At 43.9% G+C, this 19,101-nt stretch overlaps 1 protein-coding gene across 1 annotated transcript in view; it reads right to left on the reverse strand.

Annotated features, from left to right (window-relative positions):
- The window catches only part of ptpro (protein tyrosine phosphatase receptor type O), a 126,166-nt gene that overhangs the window by 40,335 nt on the left and 66,730 nt on the right, over positions 1–19,101 (reverse strand). The window contains exons 14-17 of the mRNA XM_078234604.1: positions 18,940–19,075; positions 6,872–6,992; positions 6,699–6,767; positions 2,560–2,643 (exon numbers count right to left, since the gene is read on the reverse strand). Coding sequence (XP_078090730.1) covers positions 2,560–2,643; positions 6,699–6,767; positions 6,872–6,992; positions 18,940–19,075 — 410 coding nt within the window. The remainder of the gene's footprint in view (positions 1–2,559; positions 2,644–6,698; positions 6,768–6,871; positions 6,993–18,939; positions 19,076–19,101) is intronic.

Genomic DNA, 19,101 nt, shown 5'->3' on the forward strand with positions numbered 1-19,101 from the left:
AGGAAGCTTGACAGGTTGCTGTCTGAAAGATGTTTCCAATTATGAGGCGGGTTGATGGATAGTTGCAGTCGGAAACAGATGGCCTAAAGGTCTTCAAGGATATCTCTGGACGGATGAACTGAAATGACCATGTTCATCCATAACGGTCCTGAGATTTATCAGCACCACAGAGTTGAACATCTCCTTTCCTATTTTCTGCATTTCTCACCTCCTGCTTCTCAGACTCCATGTGAGCGTGGGCCCCTCAGGTCTATTTCAACTGAAAAACATGTTTATCTGCAGTATACCATTTAATCTCCAACTTCTGCCTCCTTATATAGTGTAGAATCATAGAATCCTACAGCGCAGAAGGAGGCCATTCAGCCCATTGAGTCTGCATCGACCACGATCCCACCCAGGCCCTATCCCCACAGAGGGGAGTCAGAGTCATCGAGGTTTACAGCATGGAAACAGGCCTTTTAGCCCAACTTGTCCATGCCGCCCCTTTTTTTAAACCACTAAGCTAGTCCCAATTGCCTGCCTTTGGCACATATCCCTCTATACCATCTTACCCATGTAACTGTCTGAATGCTTTTTAAAGACAACATTTTTCCCACTTCTACTACTACCTCTGGCAGCTTGTTCCAGACACTCACCACCCTCTGTGTGAAAAAAATTCCCCTCTGGACCCTTTTGTATCTCTCCCCTCTCACTTCAAACCTATGTCCTCTAGTTTTAGACTCCCCTACCTTTGGGAAAAGATGTTGACTATCTAGCTGATCAATGCCCGTCCTTATTTTGTAGATCTCTACAAGATCACCCCTAAGTCTCCTACGCTCCAGGGAAAAAAGTCCCAGTCTATCCAGCCTCTCCTTATAACTCAAACCATCAATTCCTGGTAGCATCCTAGTAAATCTTTTCTGCACTCTTTGTAGTTTAATAATATCCTTTCTATAATAGGGTGACCACAACTGTACACAGTATTCCAAGTGTGGCCTTATACAACTTCAACAAGATGCTGCAACTCCTGTATTCAATGTTCTGACAAGGCATTCGGCAAGCATGCCGAATGCCTTCTTCACCACTTTGTCCACCTGTGACTCCACTTTCAAGGAGCTATGAACCTATACCCCAGGTCTCTTTGTTCTATAACTCTCCCCAACACCCTACCAATGACTGTGTAAGTCTATCAAAATGCATCACCTCGCATTTATCTAAATTAAACTCCATCTGCCATTCATCAGCCCACTGGCCCAATTGATCAAGATCCCATCGTAATCCTAGATAACCTTCTTCACTGTCCACTATGCTACCAATCTTGGTGTCATCTGCAAACTTACCAACCATGCCTCCTAAATTCTCATCCAAATCATTAATATAAGTGACAAATAACAATGGACTCCCTACCAATCCCTGAGGCACACTGCTGGTCACAGGCCTGCAGTTTGAAAAACAACCCTCTACAACCACCCTCTGTCTTCTGTCGTCAAGCCAATTTTGTATCCAATTGGCTACCTCATCCTGGATCCCGTGAGATTTAACCTTATGCAACAACCTACCATGTGGTACGTTGTCAAAGGCCTTGCTAAAGTCCATGTAGCCAACATCACCTGCACTGCCCTCAGCTACTTTCTTGGTTACCCCTTCAAAAACATTGTGCTGCAATTCTTCCTAAGGTAATTAAATGGCACAGTCAAATTTGTCAAACTCTTTTGCTAATTTTTCAAACATGCAGCATTATCAAAGTGTTGTCAAATCATCAACTCTTACTGTACCAGTATTGTAAGTGTAATTGCCTTTTCTCACCTCCCAGGCACTTAGACAGCAGCTCATTTTAAAGAGTTTGTGTTTAGGAGTTAATCACGTGCAAAGTCACTGGACTCCTGATAGGCTGGTCTTACCCACATCATTTATTATTGCTTAGAAATACTAAGTTGGGAACCTATCTCCTGCACCCTGTGCCATTCTCCCCTTACCCTGCCCTTGGTTCCCCACTGAATTTGTTTAAAGATTGCATCTCTGTAATTTAATCCCATTGTGGCCTCACCCTGCCCTCTCTCTGTCAATTCCACAAGCCTGGCAACCCTCTATGTTGCTCAATTCTTTGTGTCTCTTCTGCCTTTCACCCTAATGTTGCCAGCTTGTGCCAATAGGCATCTTAACCTTACACTCTGGGATTCCTTCTCCAAATCTCTCTGTACCCCCTCCTAATTTAAGACCCTCTTCAAAGCTAACCTCTCCTGAGCAAGCTTTGGGTCATTTCTCCTCCTTTGGTTTAACAGTATTTTTTCCCCGACCTTTTCCCTTGACATTAAAGCCACGATAAAATGCAAGCTGTTGCTGCAAGTTCATTTTTCTTCTCAAGGAATTCTGAAACTAATCCCACACTCTTCACACACTGATGGAACAACCATGCACACATCTTGTGCAGTGTAATACAAATACCTTTTTGAACTACACTATAGTTTGTAGCCAGTAGCTTCTTGCAGTACAGACGTGCAAGCATATCTGGGTGAGATGCTTTCAGTTTTAACATTTCTCAGGAGGTATTAGGCAAGAAGACTTTTAAAATAAACTTACCAAGGGTTAATACCAAAGGCCAAAAGATAGTCAGTCCAAAGGCATGATGGGAGCAGTGCAAGAACAGCAAAAATACTTCTACGCCTGAGAAAATGCAACACAGACACATATAGACAAAGAGTCTGTTTGATTAATAAAAGAGAAGGTTGCCCGTGATTAATATACACAGGAAGCAAGACTTAGTTAGGTACACTATATAGCGATTCTGCAGTAACATGGACATGCTTCACAGCTCAGATAGCGTTACAATGAGAAATACAGATAGAGTAATGCACAAAGTTAATGTGATTAATAGTTTCATTCACACGTGCAGACACAGAAGTAAAATCATTACCTGCTATATTATTCTTTTCATTTCCTGTTGCAACATTTGACCTGCTCCCTATTAAAACATCGCGTCCACTACCACAGAATCTGGCCCGCTGTTGGCAAGAACTCAGCCTGATTTATGAATGTGCTATCGTTACGCGTGTTTTGGGTTGGATTTTCACCCGAGCCCCGTTTGTTCCAGGTCAGAAACCTGCCTCTAATGGGACGATGATTTAAAATAAAAGCTTTTTACAATGTGTATTAGCTCTTAATTGGTACAGAGATGAGTTTCTGGCCAATCACAGTTGGCAGGTGGGCTCTAACTCCCTTGGCGACTGACAGATGCCTGCCGCCTGTCTGTTGTTCTGACCCTGTTCTACTGGGATACTGAGGCCAACTAGAAAATCCCAGTCGGCTTCCTAAACTTACCATCGACGAGGTTGTAAATAAGCCTAACTTCCTGCCCACCTTGTCAGGGCTGGCAGTCTTCCTGGGCCCCGGACCCACCAACCCCAACGTGGTTGGCACCAAAACTGACATGCCGGCCACTGCAGGTATTTTTGGCTCCTCCCCTCCTCACATTCAACCCTGACCTCGAAGGGACCTGAAAGTTCAGCCAGCAATATGTGTAATGGTCTCTGTTCTGCTGGCACTGGAGAGACAGCTGCAAGGGGACAACCCAGCTCTGAAAATCCTGTCCAAGACCATAAAATGGTTACCGCACAGGGAGGCCATTCAGCCCCTCGTATTTGTGCCAGCTCTCTGCAAGATCAACTCATCTAGCCTTACTCCCTGCTGCTTCCTTGGAGCCTCGCAATTATTTTTCTCTTCAAATAATGATCCAATTTTTTTTGAAAGCCATGATTAGATCTACCTCCGCCACACTCGCAGTGCATCCCAATAGGAAAATAAACAGTTCAGACCAGTCTTTTTATTTCCTCTTCATATCCTTCTGAGATACCAGATCCTAGACATTCGCTGCATGAAAAAGTTTTTCCCCCTCTTTTTGCAAATCACCTGAAATTGGTGCTCTCTCATTCTCCAATCTGTACATCATGCGATTTCCTTTTCCCCCTCGAGACCTAGAGTCAGGTTTACCTCAGCTTCCGAAATAGAATTTTCTAACCATTTTAGTGGCGGGCTCATCACTGATTTTCAGTTTTACAATGTACAGACCCATTTACCAGCAAGACCAAGCTATGGAATCTAACCCAGCAGGTCTGCCCTCAGGAGAAGGTTCAACAGAAAACAAAAACCCCACACACACCCCAAGCACTAGCTTGGCTGCCTGAATTCCATTCATAACAAAATGCAGATGATTCTCCTGACAAACGCATTTGAATTTTATGCCTCATTGTTTTAACTGCAATAAGAGCATAATACACGTGCACGGTGGCACAGGGGTTAGCTCTGCTGCCTCACAGTGCCAGGGAGCCGGGTTCAATTACAGCTTTGGGTGACTGTGTGGAGTTTACACATTCTCCCCGTGTCTGCGTGGGTTTCTTCCGGGTGCTCTGGTTTCCTCCCACAGTCTGAAAGACGTGCTGGACGGGCGCATTGGCCATGCTAAATTCTCCCTCAGTGTTACCCGAACAGGCGCCAGAGTGTGGCAACTAGGGGATTTTCACAGTAACTTCACTGCGGTGTTAATGTAAGTCTACTTGTGACACTAATAAAATTTAACTTTGTTCAGTGGGTTGGTCAGACTAAATTGCCCCTTACTGTCCCAAGATGTGTAGGTTAGGTGGATTGGTCGTGATCAATGCAAGGGGTTACAGGGCGAGGGAGTAGGTCTATGTAGAGTGCTCTTTTGGAAGGTTGGTGCAGACTCGATGGGCTGAATGGCCTCCTTCTGCACCAGGGATTCTATGGATTGTATGGAAATGGACAATTGATAAAAAGCAGGGTCTTTTGATTCACGCAGTGCAGTTATCTGTGCAGAACACACAACTAAGCACATTCTCGCAGGTCCTAGTTGGAATCCATATGGTGAGGACATAATAAATACAGAGTGTGATAACTAGAGTGTAACAGGATGTAAGTGAGGTGAACTCAGGAAGTCTATAGTGTCTATATGGGAATAGCCTAGAAATTATCTTTAGCTGGTGTAGATGACAGAAGTTCGTTAGACTTCCCTTGTCCTTCCTCCTCCAGTACTGAATTAATTTACTAATTCTAATAGAGGTATACAAGATTATGAAGGGTATAGATAGGGTGAACAGTGGGAAGCTTTTTCCCAGGTCGGAGGTGACGATCACGATGGGTCATGGGCTCAAGCTGAGAGGGGCGAAGTATAACTCAGACATCAGAGGGACGTTTTTTACACAGAGGGTGGTGGGGGCCTGGAATGCGCTGCCAAGTAGGGTGGTGGAGGCAGGCACGCTGACATTGTTTAAGACTTACCTGGATAGTCACATGAGCAGCCTGGGAATGGAAGGATACAAACGATTGGTCTAGTTGGACCAAGGAGCGGCACAGGCTTGGAGGGCCGAAGGGCCTGTTTCCTGTGCTGTACTGTTCTTTGTTCTTTGTTGTTCTTTATTGTCCAAAAATACATTCTCTCTTTTAAAAAGAAATCAAAAGTAGAAATCCCCATCCTTTTGCCAAAGCCCGGATTGCTTCAACATTGACTGAACCTTCTTAGAATGTGTGCAGGTGCCCATGGGAAACTGGGTGGTTTGAGCGACTATAACTACTGTTAAAACAGATTTAAAAACTAGGCCTTATACTGGGGGAATTCCACCTGCCAGCGGTGCAGTGAGCGAGAGGAAACTGGCTTCTCAGCTCGACCTACAACATGCGCCCTGTCGGAGATTGGGTCCAGTGCAGAAGGAGGTCACTTGGCCTGTCGTGCCCCTGCTGGTTCTCTGAAAAAGTTACTAATGCACTCCCTCATCCTTCCCCTGTAATCTCAATTGTTTTATTCTCTTCAGTTAATTAACCAAATCTCTTTCTGAAAGCCACAATTGCAGCTGCTCCAATCACACTCAGGCAGTGAATTCCAGACTCTAACCACTTGCTGCAAATTAAAAGGGTTTCCTCTTCTCGGTGTTGCAACTGTTGCCAATCACTTTAGACCACTGTCCTTTGGTTCTCAACCATTCCCACTAATGGGAACAGTTTCTCCCTATCTACTTTATCCAGACCCTTCTTGATTTTAATGTTTTTATATCAAATCTCTCCTCAATATTCTCTTTCCTAATCATAGATCATAGAATAGAATCACAGAATCCATACAGTGCAGAAGGAGGACATTCGACCCATTGAGTCCACACCGACAATAATCCCACCCAGGCCCTATCCCAATAATCCCACGTATCTACCCTCTAAGCTACATACCCTGGGACACTAAGGGGCAATTCAGCATGGCCAATCCACCTAACCTGCACACCTTTGGACTCCCCCAGCTCCTCCAATCTATCCACGTAACTTAGATCCCTCATTCCTGGCTTCATTTTAGTGAATCTTTCCTCCTTGATGCTTTCACATTCATCCGAAAGCATGGTGCCCAGAAATGGTCACAATGGCTCCAGTTCAAGATCCTGAGTGTAACGGATTGGAGCACAAGTACTTTCGAAATTTTCCACTGAAACTGCAAGATGCCCATTGAAATTCCTGTAGACTTCAGTTACATTTTGAGAGTTTATTTCCTATTTGTATCTCCGTCTGAATATTGGATTATGAGTACTCTGGGTACTATGACCTCTGCCTCGCAAACACATCTCAGTGAAAAGCTTGCGCAGAAATTAAAACTGATTTTCCGCACTTCAAAAAAGGCCTTCACTTGGCTAACCCCAGTCTTTTCCCACTCCATTCCACTTTGCACATACCAGTTAAATGGCAACTTTCCGTCCCTCTCCAAAGTGGCAAAATTGACAAATATTCCTGCTCCACAATTCCTGTAAGATATCAACATAATTATTCATATTTGACTCCGTTTTGAATAACTTGATGACTCCAAATCTATGTACGCGGGAATGTGAGCGAGCAAGTTAGGCGGTACCTGGCATGCTGCAAGTGCTTCCTCCGCAGAACAAAGAGTGTAATCAGTAGCAGTCCTATAAGCAGAATACTCAGGATCGCAAGGGCAGAGATCACCACCATGTTCGAATTCACTTCTGTAACTACATATTTAAAAGAATGAATCAGGATGTCCTTCTGGTATTGGACATCTGAAGTCTGAGCCAGACGGAGTTTTGGCCTCTGAGAATCGAGGGATATGGAGAGCGGGCAGGAAACTGGAGCTGATCAGCTGTGATCATATTGAACGGTGGAGCAGTCTTGACCCTATGGTCTAATCCTGCTCCTCTTCCGTACGTAATTAGGAGTAGGGGAAGATGGCCGTGTCGCGGTAATGTCACTGGACTAGTATTTTCTTTCAGTCATTCATGGGATGTGGGGCTCCTGGCTGGCCCAGCATTGATTGCCCATCCCTAATTGCCACTGAACTGAGTAGCTTGTTCGGCCATTTCAGAGGGCACTCAAGAATCAACCACATTGCTGTGGATCTGGAGTCCCATGTAGGCCAGACCGGGTAAGGACGGCAGATTTCCTTCCCTAAAGGATATTAGTGAACTTGATGGGTTTTTACGACAATTAACAATGGTTTCATGGGCTGGAATTTTCCGGCTATTCACGCCCTGCCACTGCTCCAAACGAGGATGGGGAATTTGGCGCGCAGCCAAATCTCCGTCCACTGCACTGGGTCCAGAGAATCCCACTGGCGTGAACGTTCAGAGAATTCCGGCCACGGTCATCAACTAACGCTAAAATAAAGAAAAATAATTCCTCACTTTTGTCGTGTAAAAGGTTAACAGAATGGCTATGCTGATGTATGATGCTAATGTATGATGTGGAAGATGATGGATTAGTGATATTGGTCAGTCACGTGCTAGAGACTCTGTACAGTCGACAGGCAATGCTTAGAGGAGGGGTGCCTCCTCAGTAACCCACCTTGTACATATTGTACCTGGTGTAAATACAACTACTCTTGAATAAGTATTGGAGCCTGGCTAAGGTTCCACTTTCCAAGGGATTAGGCCAAGCATCTTCCTGAAAGCAACTTGCATCTTTTAAACTATATGTTGCTTTATTTTCTGTTGGTGTATCACACAATTGTATCACATCAGAGGATAGCCAACTTAACCTGGTTTCAGGCTCTGTCCATTCTACTCTAGGAACAACTGTCGGGAACTGAAGCAAAGGCTGGTTGATGAATCTCTTGATTTTAACTTTCTCTATTTGGACAGCACAGTGGTTAGCGCTGCTGCCTCACAGCGCCAGGGACATGGGTTCAATTCCGGCCTCAGGTCACTGTGTGGAGTTTGTACGCTCTCCCTGTGTCTCTGTGAGTTTCTTCCAGGTGCCCCAGTTTCCTCCCACAGTCCAAAGGTGTGCAGGTTAAGTTGATAGGCCGTGCTAAATTGCCCCTTAGTATCAGGAGGATTAGCAGGGTAAATACATGGGGCTATGGGGATAGGGTGGGATTGTTGTCAGGGCAGGCTCAATGGACCGAATGGCCTTCTCCTGCACTGTAGGGATTCTATGAAAGGCAATGTATTGAGTTAAGGGGAATAAAGGAAACTCAACTATCTTATTTGTTAAAATGTATTCTTTCATGGCGCACGGGTGTGGCTGGCAAGGCCAACATTTGTTGTTCATCCCTAATTAGCCTTGAATTGAATTGCTTGTGAGGCCATTTCAAAGTCCAGCACATTGCTGTGGATCTGAAGACACGTGTAGGCCACACTGGGTAAGAACAGCACATTTCCTTCCCTAAAGGACATTAGTGAACCAGATGGGTTTTACAATAATCAATGATAGTTTCATGGCCACCATTACAGAGTTTAGCTTTCAATTCTAGATTTTATTAACTGAATTTAGATTCCACCAGGATTTGAACCCATGTCCCCAGGGCATTGGCCTGCCCTCTGGATTATTACTACTCCAGTGACATTAACACTACACCACCATCTCCCCCTATTTGTAAGAACATACAGAATAGGAATAGGATTAGACCATAGGGTCACGACTGCTCCACCATTCAGTATGATCACAGCTGATGTTCTGCCTCAGCTCCAGTTTCCTGCCACTCTCCATATCCCTCGATTCTCAGAGACCAAAAATCCTTCAATCTCAGACCTCAATATATTTAATGTTGACACATCCACAACCCTCTGGCGTAACAAGTTCCAAAGATTCGTAGCCCTTCGAGTGAAGAAATTTCTCTCTGTCTCAGTACTAAGTAACCGACTCCATATCCTGAAATTGTGCCTGAATGTTCCTGACCCCCAGCCAGTGGGAACAACCTCTGTGTTGACCCTGTCAAGTGCTTCAGAATATTGTATGCTTCAATGAGGTGACATCTTACTCTTCCAAAATCCAGCGAGGAAGACCCAGTTTACTCAGCCTCTCATCAAAAGACAACCCTCTCATCCCAGGAACCAATCTTCGCTGTACCATCTCCAATGTCCTTCCTTAAATAAGGAGACCAAAAATGCATACCGTATTCCAGGTGTGGTCTCACCAAAGCCTGTACAGCAAGACTTCCTTATTCCTGGAATCTAATCCCCTTGTAATAAAGGCCAATATACCATTTATCTTCCTGATTGTTTAGTGTAGCTGTGTGCTAACTTTGAGTTTCTCATACTAGTGCACCCGACTTTCCCTGAACGGCAACATTTAGAAGGTCCACACATTCTGAATGATGTTTTGCTTTTCTGTTCTTGCGACCAAAGTGAACAACTTCATTATCCCACACGTTGTTGTCCAATGAATTTGAATTTTGCATTTAAATTGAGGGAGTAAAGAGTGAATCCAAGTATTAAACTTAAATAGAGGGTAGTAATGAGGGTATGAAGACAAAGCTGGCTGAAGTGAACTGGGAAATTAAGCTAAGGGATAGGTCAATAGAGGTCGAGGGCGGAATTTTCCTGTCCCACCCGCCACTGGAATTGTAACAGGTGGAACACCGACCATGCAAAGGCCCATTGATCTTGGGTGGGATTTTTTGGCTTTGGGACAAACGCAGCCAGAAAATCCCACCCAGAGTGACAGACATTTAAGCAGCTATTTCTTAACACTCAAAGGTACATTCCAGTGAGAAAGAAAAGCTCTAGGGCTGACTAACCTAGAGCACACCATCCATGGCTACATAAGGAAAGATACTATCAAATTCAAAATAAAAATGTACAATTCCATGAAGATTAGTGGCAGGTTAGAAGATTAGACAGAATATTAAACAGAAACAGCAAAATGTAGCTAAAAGAATAATGAGGAAGAAATTAGAGTATGAAGGAAAGTTAGTTTGAAATATAAAAGTTAATAAGAGTTTCTCTGGGTATTTAAAAAGGAAAGGGGTAACTACAGTGAGCACTGGTCCTCGAGAGAGAGAGAGAGAGTCTGGAAATTCTCCCGCTCTTCCTGCTGATGGGATCTTCCAGTCCCTACCGATGTCGACTCCCACTGTGGGTTCCCCAACAGCGGCACAGGTGAGCAATGTAAATTGCCATCGACTTCTTTGGCGGGACCAGAAGATCCTGCCAAGGTGAATGGCCCCCGCCGCGGATAAACCTGTTGCGGGGATACTGGAGAATTTGGCCCTTTGTGCCAGGCTTCACTGTAGAGGATACAAATAACATGCCAGGAGGTAAAAGGGAGCAAGGAATTAGAACAATTAGAAACACCAGGTAAATGGTACTGAGAAAATCATTAGAACTAAAAACTGACAAGTCCCCAGGTCCTGATGGACTTGGAAATAGTAGATGCATTGGTTTTAATTTTACAAAATTGCCTAGTATCTGGAAAGGTCCCATCAGCTTGGAAAATAGCAAACGTAACGCCTCTATTCTAGATAGGAGGGTGACAGAAAGCAGGAAACTACAGGCCAGTTAGTTTAATGTCCCGTAGGGAAAATGCTGGAACCTATTATTAAGGAGGCTATAGCTGGGCACTTAGAATATCTCAAAGCAATCAGGCAGTGTCAACATGGTTTTGTGAAAAGGAAATCACATTTGACTAATTTAATGAGTTCTTCGAGGAAGTAACAAGCAATGTGGGTAAAGGGGAACCTGTGGATGTACTGTACTTAGATTTCCAGAAGGCATCTGGCAAAGGTGCTACACAAAATACGAGTTCATGGTGTAGGGGGTAAATATAATTAGCATGGTTGGAGGATTGGTTAGCTAACAAGAAACAGAGAGTGGGGATAAATGGGTCACTTTCAGGTTGGAAAGATGTAATGTGTGGAATGCTACAGAGTTCAGTGCTGGGGCCCCAACTATTTACAATCTATAACAGTGACTTGAACGACAGGACTGAATGCATGGTTGCTAAATTTGCTGATGACATAGCAATAGGTAGGAAAGTAAGTTGTGAAGAGGACAACTAAATTGATGACTTTGAAAAGGGATATGGATAGGTTACTATCCATATATAGGACACTGAATTGAGGAGGAACTTCTTCACACAAAGGGTTGTGAATCTGTGGAATTCCCTGCCCAGTGGAGCAGTTGAGGCTACCTCATTGAATGTTTTTAAGGCAAGGATAGATAAATTTTTGAACAGTAAAGGAATTAAGGGTTATGGTGAGTGGGCGGGTAAGTGGAGCTGAGTCCACAAAAAGATCAGCCATGATCTTATTGAATGGCGGAGCAGGCTCGAGGGGCCAGGTGGCCTACTCCTGCTCCTAGTTCTTATGTTCTTATATTAAGTGAATGGGCAAATAATGGCAGATGGAGTACAATGTGGGGGAAATGTGAACTTGTCTACTTCGGCAGGAAGTGTAGAAAGCAGCATATTACGTAAATGGAGAGAGGTTACAGAACTCGGTGGTACAGAGGGATCTGGGTGTCCTAAATCACATAACGTTAGTGGCAGGTACAGCAAACAATTAGGAAGGCAAATGGAAGGTTGGCATCTATTGCAAGAGAAGCGGAATATAAAAGTAAACCTGTTTTGCTACAATTATATAGGCTGTTGGTAAGATCTCATCTAGAGCACTGCTGGCAGTTTTAGTCTCTGTACATAAAAAAAAAGCTATAAATGCATTAGCAGTTCAGAGGAGGTTCACTTGATCGATTCCTAGGATGAGGAGCAGGGGTCTATCTTATGTTTCCATAAGATCACCTCTACATTTTCTATACTCCAATGGATTCAGGTCCAATCTGTCTTTGGAAGCTCCTGAAGAGATATAAGAGCGGACGCTATGTTTCCTCGTGTAGGAAAGACTAAAACTACGGGACACAGTTTAAAAATAATTGGGTCTCTCATTTTAAATGGAGGTGAGAAGAATATTTTTCTCTGAGGGTCATTACTCTGTGAAACTCTCTTCCCCAGAAAGCACTACAGGCGCAATCATTGAATATTCTGAGGGCAAATTAGATTGACTTCCTTATCGTCAAGAATCTAAGGGTATTGGGAAGTACAGTAAGAAGTTTAACAACACCAGGTTAAAGTCCAACAGGTTTATTTGGTAGCAAAAGCCACACAAGCTTTCGGAGCTCCAAGCCCCTTCTTCAGGTGAGTGGGAATTCTGTTCACACCCACTCACCTGAAGAAGGGGCTCAGAGCCTCGAAAGCTTGTGTGGCTTTTGCTACCAAATAAACCTGTTGGACTTTAACCTGGTGTTGTTAAACTTCTTACTGTGTTTACCCCAGTCCAACGCCGGCATCTCCACATATTGGGAAGTATGCAGAGAATTGTGGGTAAGATTAGTCATGATCTTATCGAATGGAGGAGCAGGCCCGAGCGCCTGAATGGCCTACTACTAATATCTATGTTTGTATTAATTTACCCTGTCTATATCTCTTTGCGGAGGTGTGGATCATCATCCATAGGTAGACAGAAGAAGTCTTCCAATAACATCCAAACCTGGTACCTAATTGTGCCATTAGTCAGTCTCAAACCATTCAATGGAATGCACTAAAAGCTAAGGAAATAGTGACCAGAACATGGTAGAACTTAATATTCAGTTTGAGTGCGAAAAACTTGGGCTGGAAGTAACTGTTTAACTTAAATAAAGGGAATTACAATAAAATGTGGATAGAGTTAACTAAAGTGGACTGGGTGGATAGATGAGCAGAAAAGATAGTAAAGCAAGCAGTGGCAGACATTTAAGTAGGTAATTCCTAACTCAGCAAAAATATATCCCAGTAAGGAGGAAAGCTTCTTAGAGAGGGATAAACCAACCATGGCTAACTAAGGACATTAAGGAGAATATTAAATTGAAAGGAAAAGCACATAAGGAGATAAAAGTCAGCGACAGCTCCGAAGACTGGGATAAATTCAGAATCCAGCAGAGTAACAGATAATAAAGAGAGAGAAAATAAACTATGAGGGGAAACTAATGAGGAATATAAAAACTGACATTAAAACTTCTTTAAATATATAAAACGGAAGAGAGGTCAAAGTGAACGTAGGCCCTTAGAAAATGTGTCAGGGGAGATAGTTTTGGGAAGCAAGGAAATGGCAGAGGAGTTAAACAGATAGAAACATAGACACCCTACTGTGTAAAAGGAGGCCATTCGGCCCATCAAGTTTGCACAGACAATAATTCCACCCAGGCCCCATCCCCGAAACCTCATATATTTTACCCTGCTAATCCCTCGAACATGCACATCCCGGGACACTAAGGGGCAATTTAGCACGGCCAATGCACCTAACCCACACATCTTTGGACTGCGGGAGGAAACCGGAGCACCTGGAGGAAACCCACGCAGACACGGAGGGGAAACATGCAAACAGACAGTGACCCAAGCCGGGAATTGAACCCAGGTCCCTGGAGCTGTGAGGAGCAGTGCTAACCATTGTGCCACCATGCCGCCCCTATTTTGCATAAGTCTTTGCGGTGGAAGATGCTTTGAACATTCCTTTAAATAAAGAATATGGGGGAAGACCATCACTAGAGAAGTGGTATTAGACAAACTAATGGGGCTAAAGGCAGATAAGTCCCCTGATCCTGATGGCTTGCATCCTAGGATCCTAAAAGAAGTAGCTACAGAGATAGTGGATACATTGGTTGTAATTTTTCAAAGATCCTTGGGTTCTGGAGAAGTATTGGAGGATTGGTAAACTGCTAATGTGACACCGCTATTCAAAAAGGGAGGGAGGCAGAAAGCAGGTAATTATAGGCTGATTAGCTTAACATTTACTGTTGGAAAAATGTTGGAATCAGTTATTAAAAAAGTAATAGCAGCACATTCAGAAAATGATAACCTAACGAAGCAGAGTCAACATGCCTTCAAAGAAAAAACAAAGAAAATTACAGCACAGGAACAGGCCCTTCGGCCTTCCAAGCCTGCACCAACCATGCTGCCCGACTGAACTAAAACCCCCTACCCTTCAGGGGACCATATCCCTCCATTCCCATAAAAGCAAATTGCTGCAGATGCTGGAATCTGAAACCAAAAGAGAAAATGCTGGAAAATCTCAGCAAGTCTGGCAGCATCTGTAAGGAGAGAAAAGAGCTGACGTTGAGTCCAGATGACCCTTTGTCAAAGCCTCCATTCCCATCCTATTCATGTATTTGTCAAGACGCCCCTTAAAAGTCACTATTGTATCTGCTTCCACTATCTCCCCAGGCAGCGAGTTCCAGGCTGCCACTATCCTGTGTGTAAAAAACTTGCCTCGTACATCTCCTTTAAACCTTGCCTCCTATGCCCTCTAGTAGTTGAGTCTTCCGCCCTGGGAAAAAGCTTCTGACCATCCACTCTGTCCATGCCCCTCATAATCTTGTAGACTTTTATCAGGTCGCCCCTCAACCTCCGTCGCTCCAGTGAGAACAAACCAAGTTTCTCCAACCTCTCCTCATAGCTAATGCCCTCCATACCAAGCAACATCCTGGTAAATCTATTCTGTACCCTCTCCAAAGCCTCCACATCCTTTTGGTAATGTGGCGACCAGAATTGAACACTATATTCCAAGTGCGGCCTAACTAAGGTTCTATAAAGCTGCAACATGACTTACCAATTTTTAAACTCAATACCCCGGCCGATGAAGGCAAGCATGCCGAATGCCTTCTTGATTACCTTCTCCACCTGCATTGCCACTTTCAGTGACCTGTGTACCTGTACACCCAGATCCCTCTGCTTATCAATACTCTTAAGGGTTCTGCCATTTACTGTGTATTTCCTCTCTGTATTAGACCTTCTAAAATGCATCACCTCACATTTGTCCAGATTAAACTCCATCTGCCATCTCTCCACCCAAGTCTCCAACCGATCTAAATCCTGCTGTATCCTCTGATGGTCCTCATCGCTATCACAAATCCACAAACTTCGTGTCATCCGCAAACTTACTAATCAAACCAGTTACATTTTCTTCCAAATCATTTATATATATTACAAACAGCAAAGGACCCAGTACTAATCCCTGAGGAACGCCACTTGTCACAGCCCTCCATTCAGAAACACACTCTTCCACTGCTACCCTCTGTCTTCTTTGACCAAACCAGTTCTGCATCCACCTTGTCAGCTCACCTCTGATCCCATGCGACTTTACCTTCTGCACCAGTCTGCCATGAGGTACCTGAACAAAGGCCTTACTGAAGTCCATGTAGACAACATCCACTGCCCTATCTTCATCAATCATCTTTGTCACTTCCTCGAAAAATTCGATCAAGTTACTGAGACACGACCTCCCCTTCACAAAACCATGTTGCCTCTCGCTAAAATGTCCACTTATTTCCAAGTGGGAGTAAATCCTGTCTTAAAGAATCCTCTTCAATAATTTCCCTACCACTGACGTAAGGCTCGCTGGCCTGTAATTACCTGGATTATTCTTGCTACCTTTCTTAAACTATTCTCCAATCCTCTGGGACCTCCCCTGTAGTCATGATGTGGAGATGCCGGCGTTGGACTGGGGTAAACACAGTAAGAAGTATAACAACACCAGGTTAAAGTCCAACAGGTTTATTTGGTAGCAAAAGCCACAAGCTTTCGGAGCTTTAAGCTCCTTCTTCAGGTGAGTGGGAATTCTGTTCACAAACAGGGCATATAAAGACACAAACTCAATTTACAGAATAATGGTTGGAATGCGAATACTTACAACTAATCAAGTCTTAAAGGTACAAACAATGTGAGTGGAGAGAGCATTAAGACAGGTTAAAGAGATATTTGGGTAAGCATTCTCCAAGGCGGCCTTCACGACACACGATGGCGCAGAGTCGCTGAGCAGAAACTGATAGCCAAGTTCCGCACACATGAGGACGGCCTCAACCGGGATATTGGGTTTATGTCACACTATTTGTAATCCCCACAGCTTGCCTGGACCTGCAGAGTCTCACTGGCTGTCCTGTCTGGAGACAATACACATCTCTTTAACCTGTCTTAATGCTCTCTCCACTCACATTGATTAGCTGTAAGTATTCGCATTCCAACCATTATTCTGTAAATTGAGTTTGTGTCTTTATATGCCCTGTTTGTGAACAGAATTCCCACTCACCTGAAGAAGGAGTTTAAGGATCCGAAAGCTTGTGGCTTTTGCTACCAAATAAACCTGTTGGACTTTAACCTGGTGGTGTTAAACTTCTTACTGTGACCTCCCCTGTAGCCAGTGAGGATGCAAAGATTTCTCTCAAGGGCCCAGCAATTTCCTCCCTTGCCTCTCTCAATATTCTGGGGTATATCCCAACAAGCCCTGGGGACTTGTCTACCTCAATGTTTCTCAAGAACCCCAATGCCTCCTCCTTTTTGATCTCAACATGACTCAAACTAGCTTTCCCAAAATCATCATCCAGCAAATCCTTCTCTTTAGTGAATACTGATGCAAAGTACTCATTTAATACCTCACCCTTTGGTTCCACGCATAGATTCCCTTCCCTATCCTTGACTGGACCAACCCTCTCCCTGGCTACCCTCTTGCTCTTTATATATGTATAAAAAGCCTTTGGATTTTCCTTAATCCTGCTGGCCAATGACTGTTTGTGACCCCTTTTAGCCCTCCTTACTCCTTGCTTAAATTTCTTCCTACTTTCCTTGAATTCCACACTTGCTTCGTGTGTTCCCAGCCTCCTAGCCTTGACTAGGCTCACAATATCCCTCGTTATCCAAGGTTCCCAAAAAGTGCCATACCTATCCTTCATCCTTACAGGAATGTGCCAGTCCCGAATCCCTATTAGCTTACACTTGAAAGCCTCCCACATGCCAGACGTTGATTTGCCATCAAACATCTGTTCCCAATCTACATTCTTCAGTTCCTACCTAATATTGTTGTAATTAGCCTTCCCCCAATTTAGCACTTTAACTTGGGAACTATACTTATCTTTATCCATCAGTATCATAAAGCTTACTCAATTGTGGTCACTGCTTCATGAAAGAGAAATTGTGTCTGCCTAATTTATTGGAGTTTTTTTGAGGGCGTGTCAACCAGAGTGGAGAGAAGGGAACCAATAGTTGTGTTGTATTTGGACTTCTAGAAGTAATCCGACAAGTTGCCTCACAAACATCACAACACCCATGGCATTGGAGGTAGTTTCTTGGCATGGTTAGAGACTTGGCTAATGGGCAGGAGACAGCAAGTGGGGATGAAGGGTTCTTTTCAGGTTGGCGACCTGTAACCAGTGGAGTTCCACAGGCATCAGTCCTGGGACCGCAACTATTTACAATATATATTAATGACTTGGAAGAAAGAAGTTAGCATGCTGTTGTCAAACTTGCAAACACAACAAAAATAGTCAGAAAAGCAAGTTGCAAGAGAGATACAAACAGTTTGCAAAGATATATTGAGGTTAAGTGGGAAAAAGTTGGCAAATGTTGTATAATGTGGAAAAATGTGAAGTTCTTCATTTTGAAAGGGAGAACAAACAAACAGAGTATTATTTAAATAGAGAAAATCTGCAGAAAGCAGAAAGGGACTTGGGGCTACTTGTACACAAAACACAGAAAGCTAACATACAGGTGCAGCACGTAATCAGGAAGGCTAATGGAATGTCAGCCCTTATTTTAAGGGGGTTGGAGTATAAGAATAGGGACGTCTTGCTGCAACTGTACAAGGCACTGGTGAGACCACATCTGGGGCACTGTGAGCAGTTTTGGTCCCCTTATTTAAGGAACGATAGTATTTCATTGGAGGCAGTTCAGAGAAGGTTCACTAGGATGATCCCCGGTATGGAGGGATTGTCTAATGAGGAAAGGTTAAACACGTTGGAACTCTACTCATTGGAATTTAGAAGAATGAGAGGTGATCTCATTGAAACATATAGGATTCTTAATGGGATTGACAGGGCAAATGCTGAAAGGATGTTTCCCCCTCATGGGAGCGTCTAGGACAGGAGGGCATAGTCTCAGAATAAAGAGGCGCTAATTTAAGACTGAGATGAAGAGGGATTTCTTCTCTTAGATGGTTGTGAGTCTTTGGAACTCCTTGCCATAGAGACTTGTGGGGGCAGAGTCCTTGTGTAAATTTAAGGCTCAGATAGATAGATTTTTGATCAGTAAGGACATTAAGGATTACGGGGAAAGGGCAGGAAAATGAGCAATGTCGGATCAGCCATGATCCTATCGAATGGCAGAGCAGGCTCGAGGGGCTGGATGGCCTATTCCTGTTCCTATTTCTTGTGGTCTAATGAAACACGAGCAATTGTTACAGAACACTACAGGAAATGCACCAAACTGTGCGACAGTCTTTGCAAAGCTGACTTAGGTATGGAACTCACCTCATATACAACCCTCAAAACCCTCAGATAAAGAATCCCTCCTCATCTCAGTCTTAAATTGGCACCCCCTTTATTCTGAGACTGTGCCCTCTGGTTCTAGATGTTCCCATGAGGGGAATCACGCTCTCAGCGTTTACCCTGTCAAGCCCCTTAAGAATCTCACGGCCAGCCTATGTTGCAGTTGATACATATGCTGGTGTAAACACTCGTCTTGAATACTCGATGAGATCCTAAGAGTAACAATACCCCGAGTGAGTTTGAATAACCGAGAACCTGCTTCAAATTAGGAGTCAAGATTCCAATTGCCCGAGTTACTGTTTGCCCAATAATCTCCAGATTCGTAACTGAAGCCTGAAGCCCACTTTATTATACCGGAGGCTTATCCCCGTTCCTAAACAAAGATTTATACCGAGAGTACCTGTGGTTGAGACGGTGATAAAAACTGGAGCGCTGTAACGTTCATAGCTGACGCTGGTCACGCTGCAGTTGTAGGAGGTCGACGGCACTAGGTTGGTGAGTGTAACAATGGGTGAATAAACTGTGGCCTCTTCTCGCTGAAGGAAAGAGAAGGAAATGCCAA

Source organism: Mustelus asterias, chromosome 19, assembly GCF_964213995.1.
Source record: "Mustelus asterias chromosome 19, sMusAst1.hap1.1, whole genome shotgun sequence".
In the NCBI taxonomy this organism is placed as follows: Eukaryota; Metazoa; Chordata; class Chondrichthyes; order Carcharhiniformes; family Triakidae; genus Mustelus; species Mustelus asterias.